General features: G+C 42.4%; 1 protein-coding gene across 1 annotated transcript in view; it reads right to left on the bottom strand.

The window, feature by feature from the left end:
• Positions 1-21,109, bottom strand: part of dnah7 (dynein, axonemal, heavy chain 7) — a 278,292-nt gene that overhangs the window by 250,819 nt on the left and 6,364 nt on the right. The window contains 10 exon segments of the mRNA XM_045707381.1: positions 2,768-2,992; positions 11,229-11,307; positions 16,437-16,564; positions 17,054-17,326; positions 17,545-17,724; positions 17,798-17,981; positions 19,831-19,950; positions 20,130-20,255; positions 20,577-20,649; positions 20,833-21,013. Coding sequence (XP_045563337.1) covers positions 2,768-2,992; positions 11,229-11,307; positions 16,437-16,564; positions 17,054-17,326; positions 17,545-17,724; positions 17,798-17,981; positions 19,831-19,950; positions 20,130-20,255; positions 20,577-20,649; positions 20,833-21,013 — 1,569 coding nt within the window.

Genomic DNA, 21,109 nt, shown 5'->3' with positions numbered 1-21,109 from the left:
AGTGGTATTGTACTTAAAGTGGGCAAGTCTAAATATATGTTGCTCTCTAATTCTCACAAAAACATTTCAGATGGACTACATACTGTATTTATTAATTGGATGGTTCTCCCATCGATCGGGTTCCCACCTATAAATATCTGGGCATGGATTGACAAAGACTTAATGTTTAAACAAATATATACACTGCTCAAAAAAATAAAGGGAACACTTAAACAACACAACGTAACTCCAAGTCAATCACACTTCTGTGAAATCAAACTGTCCACTTAGGAAGCAACACTGATTGACAATAAATTTCACATGCTGTTGTGCAAATGGAATAGACAACAGGTGGAAATTATAGGCAATTAGCAAGACACACCCAATAAAGGAGTGGTTCTGCAGGTGGGGACCACAGACCACTTCTCAGTTCCTATGCTTCCTGGCTGATGTTTTGGTCACTTTTGAATGCTGGCGGTGCTTTCACTCTAGTGGTAGCATGAGACGGAGTCTACAACCCACACAAGTGGCTCAGGTAGTGCAGCTCATCCAGGAAGGCACATCAATGCGAGCTGTGGCAAGAAGGTTTGCTGTGTCTGTCAGCGTAGTGTCCAGAGCATGGAGGCGCTACCAGGAGACAGGCCAGTACATCAGGAGACGTGGAGGAGGCCGTAGGAGGGCAACAACCCAGCAGCAGGACCGCTACCTCCGCCTTTGTGCAAGGAGGAGCAGGAGGAGCACTGCCAGAGCCCTGCAAAATGACCTCCAGCAGGCCACAAATGTGCATGTGTCTGCTCAAACGGTCAGAAACAGACTCCATGAGGGTGGTATGAGGGCCCGACGTCCACAGGTGGGGGTTGTGCTTACAGCCCAACACCGTGCAGGACGTTTGGCATTTGCCAGAGAACACCAAGATTGGCAAATTCGCCACTGGCGCCCTGTGCTCTTCACAGATGAAAGCAGGTTCACACTGAGCACGTGACAGATGTGACAGAGTCTGGAGACGCCGTGGAGAACGTTCTGCTGCCTGCAACATCCTCCAGCATGACCGGTTTGGCGGTGGGTCAGTCATGGTGTGGGGTGGCATTTCTTTGGGGGGCCGCACAGCCCTCCATGTGCTCGCCAGAGGTAGCCTGACTGCCATTAGGTACCGAGATGAGATCCTCAGACCCCTTGTGAGACCATATGCTGGTGCGGTTGGCCCTGGGTTCCTCCTAATGCAAGACAATGCTAGACCTCATGTGGCTGGAGTGTGTCAGCAGTTCCTGCAAGAGGAAGGCATTGATGCTATGGACTGGCCCGCCCGTTCCCCAGACCTGAATCCAATTGAGCACATCTGGGACATCATGTCTTGCTCCATCCACCAACACCACGTTGCACCACAGACTGTCCAGGAGTTGGCAGATGCTTTAGTCCAGGTCTGGGAGGAGATCCCTCAGGAGACCATCCGCCACCTCATCAGGAGCATGCTCAGGCGTTGTAGGGAGGTCATACAGGCACGTGGAGGCCACACACACTACTGAGCCTCATTTTGACTTGTTTTAAGGACATTACATCAAAGTTGGATCAGCCTGTAGTGTGGTTTTCCACTTTAATTTTGAGTGTGACTCCAAATCCAGACCTCCATGGGTTGATAAATTGGATTTCCATTGATTATTTTTGTGTGATTTTGTTGTCAGCACATTCAACTATGTAAAGAAAAAAGTATTTAAAAAGATTATTTCATTCATTCAGATCTAGGATGTGTTATTTTAGTTCCCTTTATTTTTTTGAGCAGTGTATATATATTTAATGTCTTTTTTTTCCTTTTTTTACATAGATCTTGCTTCACCCTAAATAGCAGGAAGCAGATTGTACAGTCAACTTTCCTGACAATTCTTGACTATGGTGACACCATTTACCAGATTGCAGCAGCCACTACTCTTAAAACTTTGGATGCCGTCTACGATAGTCCCCTTCGCTTTATCACAGGTGACAGTTTTAATACTAACCACTGCATCCTGTATCAAAAGGTTTGCTGGTCCTCATTAAAGTCCCATAGATCACTTAATTATATATTTTTTTGTTTACAAAGCTCTACTACACAAGCTTCCAATTTACCTCATTTTGTTGCTAACGCATAAAAGAATGAGCTACCAAATCCGCTCGCAGACTCTTGAGGTCCCTCGGGTCTTGACCAATTTAGGTAAATCCTCCTTTAGTTTTAGTGCCAACATTGTTGGAATAACCTACTAAATTCCTTGCATCTTGTTCCCTGGTGCCACTTGGGGAGTTTAGGACTCGGGTGTTGAATGAATTGAGGATTGCAGTTGTTTTGATTGATGGTAGTGGTTTATTTGTTGACATTGTGGTGTTGTGGTTATTTATATTCTTCTGGTTTTATTTGTAAGGTATATTTTTCTTCCTGTTTGTGAGACAATGTTTGTACTCCGGGCACCATTGGGAATGAGACTGTAGTCTCAATTGGGCTACCCTGAATAAATACAAGTTAATAAATGGTCTGGACATGACAACTTTTTAAATTAATGGTGATCTGGAGTTTTGTTGCAAGGTCATTTTAATACAAAGTACTGTATGTCATTGATGTGAGGTGGAGGATAATTGGTTATTTTTGAGGGTTTGGTGTACTGTTAACTTTCAAGAGTGGCTTAGACAGATCATCAGGGTAATGTTCATCAGGCACCAAACTGACGAAAACAGAGTGAAACAGGGAGGGACTACCTGGACCTGGTCCAATAATAAACGCACATTTTCCTCCCACTATCCCTCTCTTTGCTGTCTAACTGACCTTAAGACCACCCTGGTACTGCTCTGTCTTGTCCCTGGTAATCTGCCGGTGCTCCTCGAAGATGGAGGGCATTCGTGTGTGCCACTGGAAGGTCTGCCGGTTGAGGCGCATGTCCACAGGGGAGAAGGTGACATAGTCCACTAGGAAACACAGACGGGTCTTGGACTCTGACAGCTTGGTCTCCAGGAGGGGCATCTCCGTGGCCTCCACCTTGTCCACAAATGCCTGGTAAAGTGGGATAGAATGTGGTCAATTCTGGGAATAGGAAACTAGAAGGTCATAGTGATGCTTACTTTTATTTACAGATGTGTTTGCTGGTATTTGTGAGGTTCATTAGGAAATGACAAGGGTAACAATTTCAAGTACTTTAACATTTCTCAAAATAAACAGTAACCACTCAATATGGTACGTATTATTTATTATATAATTTGTTTAACAGGGACAGTACACAACAATCAAATTAGACAATGCTGAGGTGTAATAATGCTTAGTTAGACAGCTATTTTGTTTACCAAATGTGTGACTTGTTTTAATGAATCCCAAGGAAACTGACTGACGACCAGACTCAAACTAGAAAAATGTAGGACTATTAAATAAAACTCACTGAACTGTTTCTGCTTATTTGAGCTGTTCTTGCCATAAAATGGACTTGGTATTTTACCAAATAGGGCTATCTATACCACCCCCACCTGTTAATTGAAATGCATTCCAGGTGACGACCTCATGAAGCTGGTTGAGAGAATGCCAAGAGTGTGCAAAGCTGTCATCAAGGCAAAGGATGGCTACATTGAAGAATCTCTAATATAAAATACATTTTGATTTGTTCAACACCTTTTTGGTTACTACATGATTCCAAATGTGTTATTTTATATTTTTGATGTCTTTACTTTTATTCTACAAAGTAGAACGCACAGTAAAAAAAAAAAAGCGAGTGGCAGCAGCGTAAATAAAAAAGATTGGGGGGGTCAATGCAAATAGTCTGGGTAGGCTTTTGATTAGCTGTTCAGCAGTCTTATGGCTTAGGGTAGAAGCTGTTAAGAAGCCTTCTGGATTCACCATCTTTCTCTGGATTTTTGGACTTAAAATGTCAAAATCGATAGCCTTTTCTTATACATTTTTTATTTGGCTTTCCCACGATTCAAATTCAGTAGGGAGACGACTAGACTAGGCTACGTGACATGATCACGTAGGGACCTCTTCACTAACTGACCGTTCATCCACCTCTGGCCTGCTCGCCTCCCTACCTCTGAGGAAGCACAGTTCCCGCTCAGCCCAGTCAAAACTGTTCGCTGCTCTGGCACCCCAATGGTGGAACAAGCTCCCTCACGACGCCAGGACAGCGGAGTCAATCACCACCTTCCGGAGACACCTGAAACCCCACCTCTTTAAGGAATACCTAGGATAGGATAAAGTAATCCTTCTAACCCCCCCCCTTAAAAGATTTAGATGCACTATTGTAAAGTGGTTGTTCCACTGGATATCATAAGGTGAATGCACCAATTTGTAAGTCGCTCTGGATAAGAGCGTCTGCTAAATGACAAATGTAATGTAATGTAATTTATATGGAGAAATTGGCATAGTAGGCAACAAAAACAATTACAGCCCTCCTTTCACTTGTATCACTGGACACCCTGCAAATCACCAGCAGAGGGGGACCATTTTGAATGCCAGAGTTCTCCCCTGGATTTTTTAAGAAGGTGGTGCTGCTGAGTATGGCCAGGGGGAGGCCTGGAGGTGGGCAGTGCCCCTTTGGACTCAGAGATTTTTTTGAACACCTGTAACTGCCATTTCCTGCAATCTAAAGAAACATGTTGCCTTGTATGATAACCAATAAATATGATGACAATTATTTTTTTTTTTAATTTTACATAGTGGCACAGCCAGTCCACAATGTGGCGAACCACCTCTCTTTCATTTTTTTTGTGGAGAAACCTGAAACCATTTACTCTGTTGGTAATGTTTACAAATTGGATCCTAACTCTAAAAGCAGCAGAGATCCCACTCTGGAACTTTGATACGCCCCGTAGAGCAGGGGCTACCAAACCTTTTTGTCCCGCGACCCCATTTCAATAAAACACCATGTAAAAAAAGGGATGTAATCAACACCTAATGTTCACTTTTTTAATTGGGACGATGATTGATTTGTAATAGGCAGTCTGACAGTACTTTTGACCTTATTTCAATATGAAGGAAGTATGGTTTGAAGTGACTAAAATCCATCAGAAAGGAATTATGAAGTTCAGAAAATCATCAGGCAATAATTGTGTATGATCTTCTGTATAGAAAAGAACATCATGACTGATGTTCTTATTCCCCCAGTCTGATTTAGTGCCTGGTCTTCTCCACTCTGTTCAAATTAGGCTTATGGGCATTGTTCCTGGTAATCTTATTTTCAGTGACGGGGTCATAATATTTTGTTGCTTAAATTGTTCAAATGTTTTTACACATTTATTTTACTATGTCAGTACGTATTTGTTGTCAATGTTTTGGTGTCAAACTACTGGAAGTTGTGAAAAAAGTAAATAGTTGGACGAGGTGCAGAGGTAATGCCATTGTTAATTAGATGCTTTTTTCATCAATTAGGATATTTTCTCTTCAACCATATGTTCTATCTACTAGAAACTCATGAACAATATGGAGAGAGATAAACAATGCATACTACAATTGAATATACATATTATACGTACAGTCGTGGCCAAAAGTTGAGAATGACACAAATATACATTTTCACAAAGTCTACTGCCTCAGTTTGTATGATGGCAATTTGCAAACACTCCAGAATGTTATGAAGCGTGATCAGATCAATTGCAAAGTCCCTCGTTCCCATGCAAATCCCCCATGAATCCCCCAAAAACATTTCCACTACATTTCAGTCCTGCCACAAAAGGACCAGCTGACATCATGTCAGAGATTCTCTCGTTAACACAGGTGTGAGTGTTGACGAGGACAAGGCTGGAGATCACGCTGTCATGCTGATTGAGTGCGAATAACAGACTGAAAGCTTCAAAAGGTGGGTGGGGCTTAGAATCATTGTTCTTCCTCTGTCAACCACGGTTACCTGCAAGGAAACACGTGCCGTCGTCATTGCTTTGCACAAAAAGGGCTTCACAGGCAAGGATATTGCTACCAGTAAGATTGCACCTAAATCAACCATTTATCGGATCATCAAGAACTTCAAGGAGAGCGGTTCAATTGTTGTGAAGAAGGCTTCAGGGCGCCCAAGAAAGTCCAGCAAGCGCCAGAACCGTCACCTAAAGTTGATTCAGCTGCGGGATCAGGGCACCACCGGTACAGAGCTTGCTCAGGAATGGCAGCAGGCAGGTGTGAGTGCATCTGCACGCACAGTGAGGCAAAGACGTTTGGAGGATGGCCTGGTGTGAAGAAGGGCAGCAAAGATGCCACTTCTCTCCAGGAAAAACATCAGGGACAGACTGATATTCTGCAAAAGGTACAGGGATTGGACTGCTGAGGACTGGGGTAAAGTCATTTTCTCTGATGAATCTCCTTTCCAATTGTTTGGGGCATCCGGAAAAAAGCTTGTCCGGAGAAGACAAGGTGAGCACTACCATCAGTCCTGTGTCATGCCAACAGTAAAGCATCCTGAGAACATTCATGTGTGAGGTTGCTTCTCAGCCAAGGGAGTGGGCTCACTCACAATTTTGCCTAAGAACACAGCCATGAATAAAGAATGGTACCAACACATCCTCCGAAAGCAACTTCTCCCAACCATCCAGGAACAGTTTGGTGACGAACAATGCCTTTTACAGCATGATGGAGCACCTTGCCATAAGACAAAAGGGATAACTAAGTCTCGGGGAACAAAACATCGATATTTTGGGTCCATGGCCAGCAAACTCCCCAGACCTTAATCCCATTGAGAACTTGTGGTCAATCCTCAAGAGCCGTGTAGACAAACAAAAACCCACAAATTCTGACAAACTCCAAGCATTGATTATGCAAGAATGGGCTGCCATCAGTCAGGATGTGGCCCAGAAGTTAATTGAAAGCATGCCAGGGCGGATTGCAGAGGTCTTGAAAAAGAAGGGTCAACAATGCAAATATTGACTCTTTGCATCAACTTCATGAAATTGTCAATAAAAGCCTTTGACACTTTGTAAGGGGTGCGTAACTGGTGGCAGTGAAGTCAGACGCAGGAGAGCAGAACTAGGTAAATAGCCGGAGCAGTTTAATTCCAAAACCAACAGCATAAAGAAATAATCGACATGGGTACAAAACCAGACGTGCATCAGTACACATATGCACAAGCACTTACAAACAAACAATACCGGACAAGGACATGTGGGGGAACAGAGGATTAAATAAACAACATGTAATTGATGGGATTGAAACCAGGTGTGTGGGAAGACAAAACAAATGGAAAATGAAAAGTTGATCGGCGATGGCTAGAAGACCGGTGACGTCGACCGCCGAACGTCGCCCGAACAAGGAGAGGGACCGACTTCGGAGGAAGTCGTGACACACTTATGAAATGCTTGTAATTATACTTCAGTATTCCACAGTAACATCTGACAAAAATATCTAAAGACAATGAAGCAGCAAACTTTGTGGAAATTAATATTTGTGTCATTCTCAAAACGTTTGGCCACGACTGTATATACAATCATAAATAACCAAAGATATGATACAAGCAGTTGAAGTCGGAAGTTTACATACACTTAGGTTGGAGTCATTAAAACTCGTTTTTCAACCACTCCACAAATTTCTTGTTAACAAACTATAGTTTTGGCAAGTCGGTTAGGACATCTACTTTGTGCATGACTCAAGTAATTTTTCCAGTGGGTCAGAAGTTTTCATACACTAAGTTGACTGTGCCTTTAAACAGCTTGGAAAATTCCAGAAATGGCTTTAGAAATGGCTTTAGATGCTTCTGATAGGCTTTAGCAGCTTCTGATAGGCTAATTGACATCCATTGAGTCAATTGGAGGTGTACCTGTGGATGTATTTCAAGGCCTACCTTCAAACTCAGTGCCTCTTTGCTTGATATCATGGGAAAAACAAAAGAAATCAGCCAAGACCTCCACAAGTCTGGTTCATCCTTGGAGCAATTTCCAAACGCCTGAAGATGTTTTATTATTTATTTTTATTACCTTTATTTAACTAGGCAAGTCAGTTAAGAACAAATTCTGATTTTCAATGATGGCCTAGGAACAGTGGGTTAACTGCCAGTTCAGGGGCAGAACGACAGATTTGTACCTTGTCAGCTCGGGGATTCGAACTTGCAACCTAGTCCAACGCTCTAACCACTAGGCTACCCTGCCGCCCCAAGATACCACATTCATCTGTACAAACAATATTAAGTATAAACACCATGGGACCATGCAGCCGTCATACCGCTCAGGAAGGAGACGCATTCTGTCTCCTAGAGATGAACGTACTTTGGTGCGAAAAGTGCAAATCAATCCCAGAACAACAGCAAAGGACCTTGTGAAGATGCTGGAGGAAACAGGTACAAAAGTATCTATATCCACCGTAAAACGAGTCGTATATCAACTTAACCTGAAAGGTCGCTCAGCAAGGAATAATCCACTCCTCCAAAACCGCCACAAAAAAGCCTGACTACGGTTTGCAACTGCACATGGGGACAAAGATCATACTTTTTGGAGAAATGTCCTATGGTCCGATGAAACAAATATAGAACTGTTTGGCCATAATGACCATCGTTATGTTTGGAGGAAAAAGGGGGAGGCTTGCAAGCCGAAGAACACCATCCCAACCGTGAAGCACAGGGGTGGCAACATCATGTTGTGGGGGTGCTTTGCTGCAGGAGGGACTGGTGCACTTCACAAACTAGATGGCATCATGAGGAAAGAAAATTGTGTGGATATATAGAAGCAACATCTCAAGACATCAGTCAGGATGTTAAAGCTTGGTCGCAAATGGGTCTTCCAAATGGACAATGACCCCAAGCATACTTCCAAAGTTGTGGCAAAATGGCTTAAGGATAACAAAGTCAAGGTACTGGAGTGGCCATCACAAAGGCCTGACCTCAATCCCATAGAACATTTGTGGGCAGAACTGAAAAAGTGTGTGCGAGCAAGGAGGCCTACAAACCTGACTCAGTTACACCAGCTCTGTCAGGAGGAATTTGCCAAAATTCACCCAACTTATTGTGGGAAGCTTGTGGAAGGCTACCCGAAATGTTTGACCCAAGACAATGTAAACTTCTGTAAACTTCTGACCCACTGGGAATGTGATGAAAGAAATAAAAGCTGAAATAAATCATTCTCTCTACTATTATTCTGACATTTTCCATTCTTAAAACAAAGTGGTGATCCAAACTGACCTAAGACAGGGAATTTTTTCCAGGATTAAATGTCAGGAATTGTGAAAAACTGAGTTTAAATGTATTTGGCTAAGGTGTATGTAAACTTCCGACTTCAACTGCAGATGCAGTAAAGGAGTCAATAGAGCGCAGATCATTCCATTGAGCATATTGGCGCACATTCAACAAATCTGATCTAACAAAGTGGATATTTGTCAAATCCTTCAAGATTTATGTATTACAACAGGCACTTAAGTCCGATTTTGATATATTTGACTGTTTTCGGTGCATAACATTTAGATGTTGTCCCTTTTCAGGTTTAGAAGAAGTTTCTGCTAAATGCTAACTTCCATTCCTATAAATGGGTTGGCTGACAACGTGACGAAAACAATGTGGGCGCTTCCATGGGGCAGAAGTCTGCCTATTGTTGTGATTCTGGATGGCTAGATACCTAGCAAGAATGACAAGAAACTGCAATGTGGGGAATCGTAAGTGGCTTGCATCATCTTGTTATCAAGTCAAATCTAATTTTATTTGTCACATGCGCCGAATACAACAGGTGTAGACCTCACCGTGAAATGCTTACCTACAAACCCTTGGCATAGTTAATAAACAGCGAGTAGCAGCAGTGTAAAAACAAAGGGGGGTATCAATGTAAATAGTCCGGGTGGCCATTTGAATAATTGTTCAGCACTCTTACGTCTTGGGAATAGAAGCTGTTGAGGAGCCTTTTGGACCTAGACTTGGCGCTCCGGTACCGCTTGCCGTGCAGTAGCAGAGAGAACAGTCTAGGACCTGGAGTCACTGGAGTCTTTGACCATTTTTTGGGCCTTCCTCTGACACCTCCTAATATATAGGTCCTAGATGGCAGGAAGCTTGGCACCAATGGTGTACTGGGCCGTACGCACTACCCTCTGTAGCGCCTTATAGTTGGATGCAGAGCTGTTGCCATACCAGGCGGTGATGCAACGGGTCAGGATGCTCTTGATGGTGCAGCTGTAGAACTTTTTGAGGATCTGGAGACCAATGCCAAAACCTTTCAGTCTCCTGAGGGGGAAAGATGTTGTCGTGCCCTGTTCACAACTTTCTTGGTGTGTTTAGACCATGATAGTTTGTTGGTGATGTGGACACCAAGGAACTTCAAACACTCGACCCGCACCACTACAGCCCCGTCGATGTGAATGGGGGCGTGTACGACCCTCCTTTTCCTGTAGTCCACGATTGAGATCATGTCTTGTTTTGAGGTGTTTTGACTGATTTCATGTCAATGCTAATATGGCTAAAATTCGCTATCTAACCAACAACTAACAATGTATTTGAGAAACAATGAGTGGTCATTGTGCAAATGTATTTGTCTTTTCAATAAACATTGGAAACGAAATATAGCTTACATGTTGTCAACAATCTAAGCCAACCTCATCTGTTGTGTCCCATGGTTGTGCGCACATTGTTTTTATTGCGGTCCCGTGTGGCTCAGTTGGTAGAGAATGGTGTTTGCAACGCCAGGGTTGTGGGTTCGATTGCCACGGGGGACCAGTACGGGAAAATAATTTATGAAATGTATGCATTCACTACTGTAAGTCGCTCTGGATAAGAGCGTCTGCTAAATGACTAAAATGTAAATGTAAACAACCAACCTGTCATAAGCTGGTTAGCATAGCTAGCATACAGAAATTGTTGGTGGTAGTCAAGGTCGTTTTTAACCATAATACAGTTGATTGGTGACAATGACATAAGCATGCGTTGGGATTGACATCCATACAAGCATTTTACTCCAATTTTTACGTCAACATGGTGTGTATTTCACAAACAATAGCCTAAATGTAGGCTACTTTTTCTGGGGGGCAATGAGGAGATTCAGGATCTTTCCCCCACGTGTTTCCATTGCAATTCCATTGTTTTGGTCGAGTTCGATTAACCTCTTTAACGCAACTATTGCTATTGATTTTCTGTTAATTACCAAAATTACTCAAGATTCCAATAACTTTGGTTATTATTATTTTTTGATTATTCTTTTAGATACAAATATCAAATCTGTCAACAATCCTTCCTCCAAAGGACTGTTCTATAGTTTACATTCTGTGGAAATCCCCCAAATCAAGGTATTTTATGTCTAGGTTTCGAATCACTCATGATACACACTACAGCAGCAGCAGCGAGTGTAACGGGGGACCTTACCTTGAGCTCCATCAGTTCCTGTGTGTTGGGAGGGGTGCTCAGTGCATTCTCTGCGATCTTCTCAAATTCATCACAGAGCCTGCAGTACACACAGGACACACACACACGCATGCACACACAGGGGATCTGGTAATTCATCACAGAGCCTGCAGTCAGACCATATTAGAGCCAACTCAGTCGTTGGCAGCACAGCCAGGCCAGAGCATGAAAGTCTGACTAGTGAATGATGGCACTTTACAGGGAGTTCTGAATGGTATTGGGATTTAAAGGTCAATAATGTAGCGCTATAACACTTGTTTTTGTAAAAGAAAAAATACTTGTTCACGAAGTGGGGTCAGCTAAGGTCCTGCGCTCTATTTGGTATTGGTCAAAAGTAGTGACGCACCGATATGACATTTTGGCCCGATACCGATATCCGACATTTTCCTTGACAAAAAAAAAAACGATACCGATAACCGATATTTAACATTTTAGCTGCCTTTTAAGCATTAACACACACGGACGCAGCGGTCAAAGGCACTGCATCTCAGTGCAAGAGGCGTCACTAAAGTCCCTGGTTCGAATCCGGGCTGTATCACATCCGGTCGTGATTGGGAGTCCCACAGGGCGGCCCACAATTGGCCCAGCATCGCCCGGTTTGGCCGGGGGTAGGCCATCATTGTAAATAAGAATGTGTTATTAAGTGACTTGCCGAGTTAAAAAAGGTTACAGACGCAAGTTATTTTGTCGGCATTTACGTATGTCCCTATTACCAGTAAAACATAATCAAAACGGCAGCGTAGCCTAGTGGTTAGAGCGTTGGACTAGTAACTGAAAGGTTGCAAGATCGAATCCCTGAGCTGACAAGGTACAAAATCTGTCGTTCTGCTCCTGAACAAGGCAGTTAACCCACTGTTCCTAGGCCGTCACTGAAAATAAGAATTTGTTCTTAACTGACTTGCCTAGTTAAATAAAGGTAAAAATAAAACCTATTTCTTTCACTTACTTGCTGTGATGATTCGTTGTTCAGTCATTTCATTCACAACCAGGATTTCTATGGAACGCCGTTTGGGTCTTTGTGTCAAACAATATACTATTTAACACTATTTGACGTGTCAAATAAGCTTGTTGACCAATCTGGACCTGAATATGACTGCACGTCACATAATAATTTAAAGCATTCATACATTTTTTACGTAGTTATTACACACTGATTACACTATCACTCGTATTTCATATGTCACAACGATTCATCGATATGTATGCTATGATGCTGTTAATCTGTTAGGGCTAGGGGGCAGTATTGACACAGCCGGATAAAAAACATACCCGATTTAATCTGGTTACTACTCCGGCCCAGTAACTAGAATATGCATTTAATTATTGGCTTTGGATAGAAAACACCCTAAAGTTTCAAAAACTGTTTGAATGGTGTCTGTGAGTATAACAGAACTCATATGGCAGGCCAAAACCTGAGAAGATTCCATGCAGGAAGTGGCCTGTCTGACAAGATGTGTTTCATCTAGGCTGTTTTTATTGAAGATTTAGGATCTTTGCTCTAACGTGACACTTCCTACGGCTCCCATAGGCTCTCAGAGCCTGGGAAAAAGCTGAACGATATCGAGGCAGCCTCTGGCTGAAACACTTTATCGCGTTTGGCAAGTGGCCGCTCAGAGTACTGTGGGCTAAGGCGTGTGCCCGAGTCGACCGAATGCTGTATTTTTTTTCGTCTGTTTACCTAAATGCAGATTCCCGGTCGGAATATTATCGTTTTTTTTACGAGAAAAATGGCATAAAAATGGATTTTAAACAGCGGTTGACATGCTTCGAAGTACGGTAATGGAATATTTCGATTTTTTTTGTCACGAATTGCGCCATGCTCGTAACCCTTATTTACCCTTTCGGATAGTGTCTTGAACGCACGAACAAAACGGCGCTGTTTGGATATAACGATGGCTTATTTTGGACCAAACCAACATTTGTTATTGAAGTAGAAGTCCTGGGAGTGCATTCTGACGAAGACAGCAAAGGTAATAACATTTTTCTTATAGTAAATCTGACTTTGATGAGTGCTAAACTTGCTGGGTGTCTAAATAGCTAGCCCTGTGATGCCGGGCTATCTACTGAGAATATTGCAAAATGTGCTTTCACCGAAAAGCTATTTTAAAATCGGACATATCGAGTGCATAGAGGAGTTCTGTATCTATAATTCTTAAAATAATTGTTATGCTTTTTGTGAACGTTTATCGTGAGTAATTTAGTAAATTCACCGGCAGTGTTCGGTGGGAATGCTAGTCACATGCTAGTCACATGCTAATGTAAAAAGCTGGTTTTTGATATAAATATGAACTTGATTGAACAAAACATGCATGTATTGTATAACATAATGTCCTAGGGTTGTCATCTGATGAAGATCATCAAAGGTTAGTGCTACATTTAGCTGTGGTTTGGGTTTATGTGACATTATATGCTAGCTTGAAAAATGGGTGTCTGATTATTTCTGGCTGGGTACTCTGCTGACATAATCTAATGTTTTGCTTTCGTTGTAAAGCCTTTTTGAAATCGGACAGTGTGGTTAGATTAACGAGAGTCTTATCTTTAACCTCTTACATCTAGACGTTCCGCTAGCGGAACACCTGCTCCAATATCCAATGATAGGCGTGGCGTGAATTACAAATTCCTCAAAAGTACAAAAACTTCAATTTTTCAAACGTATGACTATTTCACAGCATTTTAAAGACAAGACTCTCCTTTATCACACTGTCTGATTTCAAAAAGGCTTTACAGCAAAAGCAAAACATTAGATTATGTCAGCAGAGTACCAAGCCAGAAATAATCAGACACCCATTTTTCAAGCTAGCATATAATGTCACAAAAACCCAGAAGACAGCTAAATGCAGCACTATCCTTTGATGATCTTCATCAGATGACACACCTAGGACATTATGTTATACAATACATGCATGTTTTGTTCAATCAAGTTCATATTTATATCAAAAAACAGCTTTTTACATTAGCATGTGACGTTCAGAACTAGCATACCCCCCGCAAACTTCCGGGGAATTTGCTAACAATTTACTAAATTACTCACGATAAACGTTCACAAAAAGCATAACAATTATTTTAAGAATTATAGATACAGAACTCCTCTATGCACTCGATATGTCCGATTTTAAAATAGCTTTTTGGTGAAAGCACATTTTGCAATATTCTAAGTACATAGCCCAGCCATCACGGGCTAGCTATTTAGACACCCGGCAAGTTTAGCACTCACCAATATCAGATTTACTATTATAAAAGTTTGATTACCTTTTGTTGTCTTCGTCAGAATGCACTCCCATGACTGCTACTTCAATAACAAATGTTGGTTTGGTCCAAAATAATCCATCGTTATATCCGAATAGCGGCGTTTTGTTCGTGCGTCCCAGACACTATCCGAATGGTAAATCAGGGTCGCGCGCATGGCACAATTCGTGACAAAAAAATATTCTAAATATTCCATTACCGTACTTCGAAGCATGTCAACCGCTGTTTAAAATCAATTTTTATGCAATTTATCTCGTAAAAAAAGCGATAATATTCCGACCGGGAATCTCCTTTTCGGCAAACAGAGGAAAAATCACAAAGACGGGGGGCGGCCAGGGCACGCGCCTAAGCCCACAGTCCCTTGATCGGCCACTTGAGAAAGGCGATAATGTGTTTCAGCCTGGGGCTGGGATGACGAGCGCCCATGGAAGACGTAGGAAGTGTCACGTTAGAGCAGAGATCCTTTGTAAAAGATAGAGATGGCAAAGAAGTTCAAGAAATGGTCAGACAGGCCACTTCCTGTAAAGGAATCTCTCAGGTTTTGACCTGCCATTTGAGTTCTGTTATACTCACAGACACCATTCAAACAGTTTTAGAAACTTTGGAGTGTTTTCTATCCAAAGCCAATAATTATATGCGTATTCTAGTTACTGGGCAGGAGTAGTAACCAGATTAAATCGGGTACGTTTTTAATCCAGCCGTGAAAATACTGCCCCCTAGCCATAACAGGTTAAAATGGTGTAAAATAGTCATATGTTTGAAAAATTGAAGGTTTTGCATTTCTAAGGTTTTTGAATAACGCGCCACGGGATTGCACTGGCTGTTACGTAGGTGGGACGATTTGGTGCCACCTAGCCCAGAGAGGTTAAAGTTGTCTCGCGCACCTACAGTGCTGGTCATAAAAAGAGCTAGCTAGCTCATGGATGCAAGCAAACGAAATAATCTGTTTCAGTAGCTATAGTTAGCTAGCTAACTATATAGCTAGGTGTCATCATCTAAAATAACCCTAATTTATAATACAGTTCTTATTTGATTAATGGTGGTCAGACCCATCTATGTGAAGCTAGCCACAATAAGGATTAGCCACAATAGTGGACTTTGCGGTTAAACTTCATAAAAGTATGGCATAATTCTACTATTTGTATTCATTTGCAACACTGTCAATGACATACTTTTATTTTGAAGGCAAACCGCAAATTCCACTATTGTGCCTAGCTTCACAACACATAGCCCGGTCCGGTCGAGCCTCACGAGCCAGATGAAGCTAGCTGGCTGCTTATAACGTTAGCTTTGGGCTGGCTAGCTATTTATTTTCATGAACTGAAGTTCAATTTCAGTAGGCGAACAACAAGTGGCAACTCAGCTAATACTTACTCACAAGGATTCCTAAATCATTGCTAAGAATAATGAAAATGACTGCAGTTTTTACTGGTCATTGTTTTGAATTCCATTATCTTGGCTTTAATGGATTTTGCCTTTGAGTTGTCTCATTAAAATGTTGTTACTCTTTCAAATGACTGCTTGACTTTTTGACTGCTCGATCCACACAGCAGACATTGTGGGCTAGTTTAGGAATGCTGTGTTGCAAGTATCGGGCAACATTTATATAGGTATGCACGTCAGCTTTGACATCGGTTTTTCACATGGGGCGTTAAACTAGACATCGGCCGATACCGATGATGGCATTTTTAGCTAATATCGTCCTATTCCGATATGTTCACCGATATATCGTGCATCCCTAGTCAAAAGTGAGAAGTTTGATTGCAGAACGTATTTTTATGCCCAATGTATTTCCTGAGGAGAACCACTCTGACAGAGCACTTTCTGCAATGGCCTCAGGGATGATTTTTGTGTGTGATTTGTTCAGGCCTAAGGTTCATTCTGAGAGAATGGGAATCTTCACAGGGTAGAAAAGTTACTCACTTCTTGTTCATTTCCTGGTGGTTTTCCAACATATGTGTGACCAGATGTTGCCGCAGTCCCTCGGCACGCTTCACCAGAGCACGGACCAGTTCGTGGCAGTGCACTTCAAACATACCCAGGCGCACCACCTGTTGTGCACAATATGGCAGGGAAGAGAATATACTGGAAAATCTCTATTGCAAATAATGTTTGAATGACCAGAGCTTGTTAACAATGCTGCTTGAAACTGGTGTTGTAACCCTAAATCCTAGCAACACTTTATCAAGCTCAATACCAACAGTGGTTGCAATAGCCCATCACTGCTCAAAATGACTGCAGTGAAGCATATCCTCCAAACAAATCCAAACAGTCCATACCCTCAGGCACCCAGTATCTATTGAGTATATCCCCATTTCATATATTTACCATTTCCCAGGCCTAAATGTCCTCAATAAAGATAAAATGTGTTTCACCTTCCTTAGTTGAATTTACTTTTGAATGTAGGCATACTTATTTTACGTAACTCTGTTAAAGAGGTGTATGGTGGGAAGGGGGAGGCCAAAATGAGCAATTCAACTTCCATAGGGTAGCTTTAAAATTGACTAAAATGTAACATTTGGTCTAAACTAGATCCACACCTTACTGGAGCTGTACTGGATCTCATCGGCCAGCTGTTGGTAACGGGTGACCTCCATCATGATCTCCGGGAAGGAATGCTGCTCGTGGAGGAACTGCTCCACGTCATCCTGGGCCTGCTGGGACACCAGGGGAGCGTACTTGTCGTAGAGTCGCACATGGTCCAGAGGCCCGGCGCTCTCCTCCCAGATTACCCTCCTCACCTCCTCCTGCTGGGCCTGTATGATCTCCGGGAGGACGATGGGCTTGAGTGTGCCCCCGCTCTGGCAGCCCGGCTTGGGAAGAGTGTTGTAGGATGGAAGGTGGATGAGGTGATATGGTGGATGTTAAGTCTTATACTCGTGCAGTAAATTGTGAGGGTAAGTGACAGACACACAAACACAGTAGGATCTCTACTTCTTCAACTCAAGCCAAAGAGATACACAGTGGCACTGTCATCCCAACACACAGACACACACACACACACACACACACACATATATATATATATTACCCATTCTGAGTAGAGCTTGGTCTCCACACGCGGCACCAAGCTGATGGATTTCAGCATGATGTCGTAGACGTTGAGAAGGATGACCTCAAAGTCTTTGAAGTCAGGCTCAAACTTGATGTCATTCTCATCCAGGATCAGACGCAGGACAAAGCCAGGGTGTTCATAGGCCCTCACCGAGTACTGGGAGATAGGACCCCAAAATCAAAATGACTGGTATACGCTGAGCGTGCGTGTGTGTGTGTATTGTAGTTACCGGGTCCTGGGAAATGAGATGTGTGTAATCCTGGATGGACTCCAGTGCTAGACTCTGGAGCTGTGAGGCCATCAGGGCAGCCACACAGTTGAAGAAGGACTGCAGTTTGGCTGCGTTGGTGTTGCTGGGGACCAGCTTGCGTTTGTTCCCCTGGTAGTAAATGTGCTGAACTTCGGGAAACCACCTGTTCATAAGCACAAAGTTAGGGTATAGGATAGAAATGGAAGACAAGACATAGCCCGGCTAAGATACTACTTTTCACTGACATGCCACCTCGAAAGCCTGCTACAGTTATTTTTAGGTGTTTGGTTGTATCAAGCACAGGAGGTTGGTGGCACCTTAATTGGGGAAGACGGGCTCATGGTAATGGTTGGAGCGGAATAAGTGGAATGGTATCAAATACATCTAACACATGGGGTGTTTCTCAATATGCTTTCTACTGTGCTCCACACTCTCATGCTCTGAGTGTAATCTCCGACGATGTTCTCTTGAGTAAGTTCTTGTGAGGACGAACATTACATTTCAGAAGCACTCGCACTCCCCCTACTGTATTACCTCACGTTTCACCTCCCCATTCACTGAACCTTCTTCCAGCCAGGACAATGGCAACAATAGACGAAACAAGATATACACAAAGCAACCGTTTTACTTCATAACTATCAGCTAGCTATATGTGAATCGGAATAATCTATCTAGTCAGGTTGTTTAACAAGTAAAAATTAACTAAAACGAATATTATGCAAGATAGATGACAATTCTTCGTGGCTTTCTGGCTAGCTAACAGTAATAGCTAGACAGTTAGCCCTATTGACTCATGGCTTTGCGATCTACGGTACATAGGCAGGTAAACATGCCAAAACTAACACAGCATGTATTTATTAACGTATCAAGATAAAATATTGTTGTCAGGCAACGTATGACGTGAATAGTCAGCATTTCATTATTGCTTTAGCTCATATAATGTTCGCCATTGTATTCAAGAAATCGTGCGTAATTTTTTACTTTGCTGCGTCATATTTCTTTGCATACTTTCCGTTGAAGCTTGCGTCGATGCATGCTTCAAAATATTTACAAACGAAGTACGCTTCTCGAATGCGTGCTCCATTTCACGTACCTTGATTTTTACTCATACTCTGACCCTGCCATGCCCCAATTTGCGTGCTCAGAGCACGGTAGTATGCATTTTGAGAAACACCTATGGTTTCCATGTGTTTGATGCCATTCCATTTGCTCCTTTCCAGCCATTATAATGAGCCGTCCTCCCCTCAGCAGCCTCCACTGGTGTCAAGTGTTGGATTATAGCTAGAAATATGCTTATTCATGTTGACATATTAGAACTTAGAACTTATTTGATTGCTCTATAATGAATGTATATGTTGATGTCAATGGAGGGATAACAACTAGGTGTATGGAAAGTTACTGAGTGAGGAAGGAGGAGTGCAGAGAGCTTACATTCTGTTAGAACATGTTATTGTTAAATCTCAAGGATCCTATAGGGAGAGGAAAATGGTAACCGTCTGGTTTCAGTAACAGATAAGGTAGGACAGCAGTGAATTAAGAAGGAGTGGGGATTCGGGCCGAGGTCTGGTCAGATGAAGTGAGAAGGAACAGTCACCACTTAAGGTCTTGCCTAGCAACAGAGATGTATTGGCTGTCTAGAGGTGCAAGGAGTGGACTCCGCCTAGGAGGGTATAAATATATGTGCTTGTGTAAAAGTGTCTTTGTCTTTGCAGCCTTTTGACCCAGTGGGTGAATAAACATGGTTTGAGCTTTGACTAGTTGTCTGTTAGGTTCTGACAAACAGAGTGAAAAACTAACAAAAGTCAATGTGGAATTGCTTGCTAGTTAGCAGTGCACTTGTAGTATTCATCCTGCAAGTGACATCAATCCTCCTGAGACCTGAAGTAGTTGTTCCCTTTTTCAGCAAGGGATATGGCTTTTGTGGGGTGTCAGGAAATGTAAGTGTAAAGTGTTAGTATGCAGGTCACTGGTTCTAGCCCAGTGGGGACCAACTCTATTACATGTACTCATACTTTTTGAGGAGGATGTCCTTGGCACACTCAATGTGTCTGGTGACTAGATGCTGGAAGATGGAGAGCTCCATGGACTCCTGCCTGTTCCGGAACTCCTCAACATCGATGAGACGCATCTTCCTACAAGAAGAACGCAGGGGGTGAGAGACTAAAGAAAAAGAGAGGCAGACATAGAGCAGAAAAGATGGCAATACTGAATATAAAGGCTTGGGACAGTGAAAGAGAAGAAAAATATAGAAAGAAATAAGACTATGAGAGTAGGATGGTAGGATAGATGGATATGATAGAAGTGTACTCACTTGAAAGACACATGCCACAGGTCCAGCACTGACAGCATAGTGGGGTTGATGGAATGCAGCTTGTCTCTCATCCTCTTTTGGGCATGAAGGAATGATTTGTTCCATGGTTTAGGGACCACCTCCATTCTTAAGAGTGAAAATGATATACAGCAAGGAATAGATGATAAGAAGTTTAATATTTTTAAGAGGAATACAATTTGACAAAAAAGACTAGTCAGAACATTTCAACCAACATGGTCTTCATCAAGTAACTGAAGACCATGACGGTCAAAATGTTGCTTTATTAAACAACCAAGTTCGGGAGGAACAAAACACTAAGGAGAGATTCCTTTTTTTCTATAGGCAATTAATCTGAGTTTATGTGGTTTCTGTCCATGTAATAGGACCAAGTGTGTTTCAAAGTACTGCACACATTGTCACATTCTCTCTCCATTATATGGGACTTACTCAACTCTGTGAGGAGGAACATCTTTGACCTTGTCTTCATCGTTTTCCCTCGGGTCCCGAAGTACGAAATCCACTGCAAACAGCAACAACAAAACAACATGACTAATTAAAAAGCAAGACTGCAGCAAAAGACAGAGAGAATAATAATAGATATGCACATTTTAGAACAGAATCTAGAGAAAAATCTGAGTCTACAGACAGATATGTCTTAATGATAATTTAAAGCACAAAGATGGGTTCATGTTGGGTTAGGTACCGATGGCTTTCTTCACACTGAGCAGGTAGTCCTCCTTCATCTCGTCTGATAGCAGCTCTATGGTCCTAGTCAGCCTCTTCAGGTGAGTGGGCACCAGGTCCAGAACATTCTCCAGCCAGGAGTCCTCCATGGCTGCCACATGCTCTGTGTCAATCCCATTGCGGATGTAATAGTAATATCTCTGACAAGGTGGACATAAAAAGATAAGACACATTAAAGAGCTAATCCACAGTTGCTACATTCATTTTTGGACCTATTAATTAACAATATATACCAA

Source organism: Salmo salar, chromosome ssa25 (genome assembly GCF_905237065.1).
Source record: "Salmo salar chromosome ssa25, Ssal_v3.1, whole genome shotgun sequence".
In the NCBI taxonomy this organism is placed as follows: domain Eukaryota; kingdom Metazoa; phylum Chordata; class Actinopteri; order Salmoniformes; family Salmonidae; genus Salmo; species Salmo salar.
The sequence above is the reverse complement of the archived record's forward strand: the minus strand, read 5'-3'. Positions and strand labels throughout refer to the sequence as shown.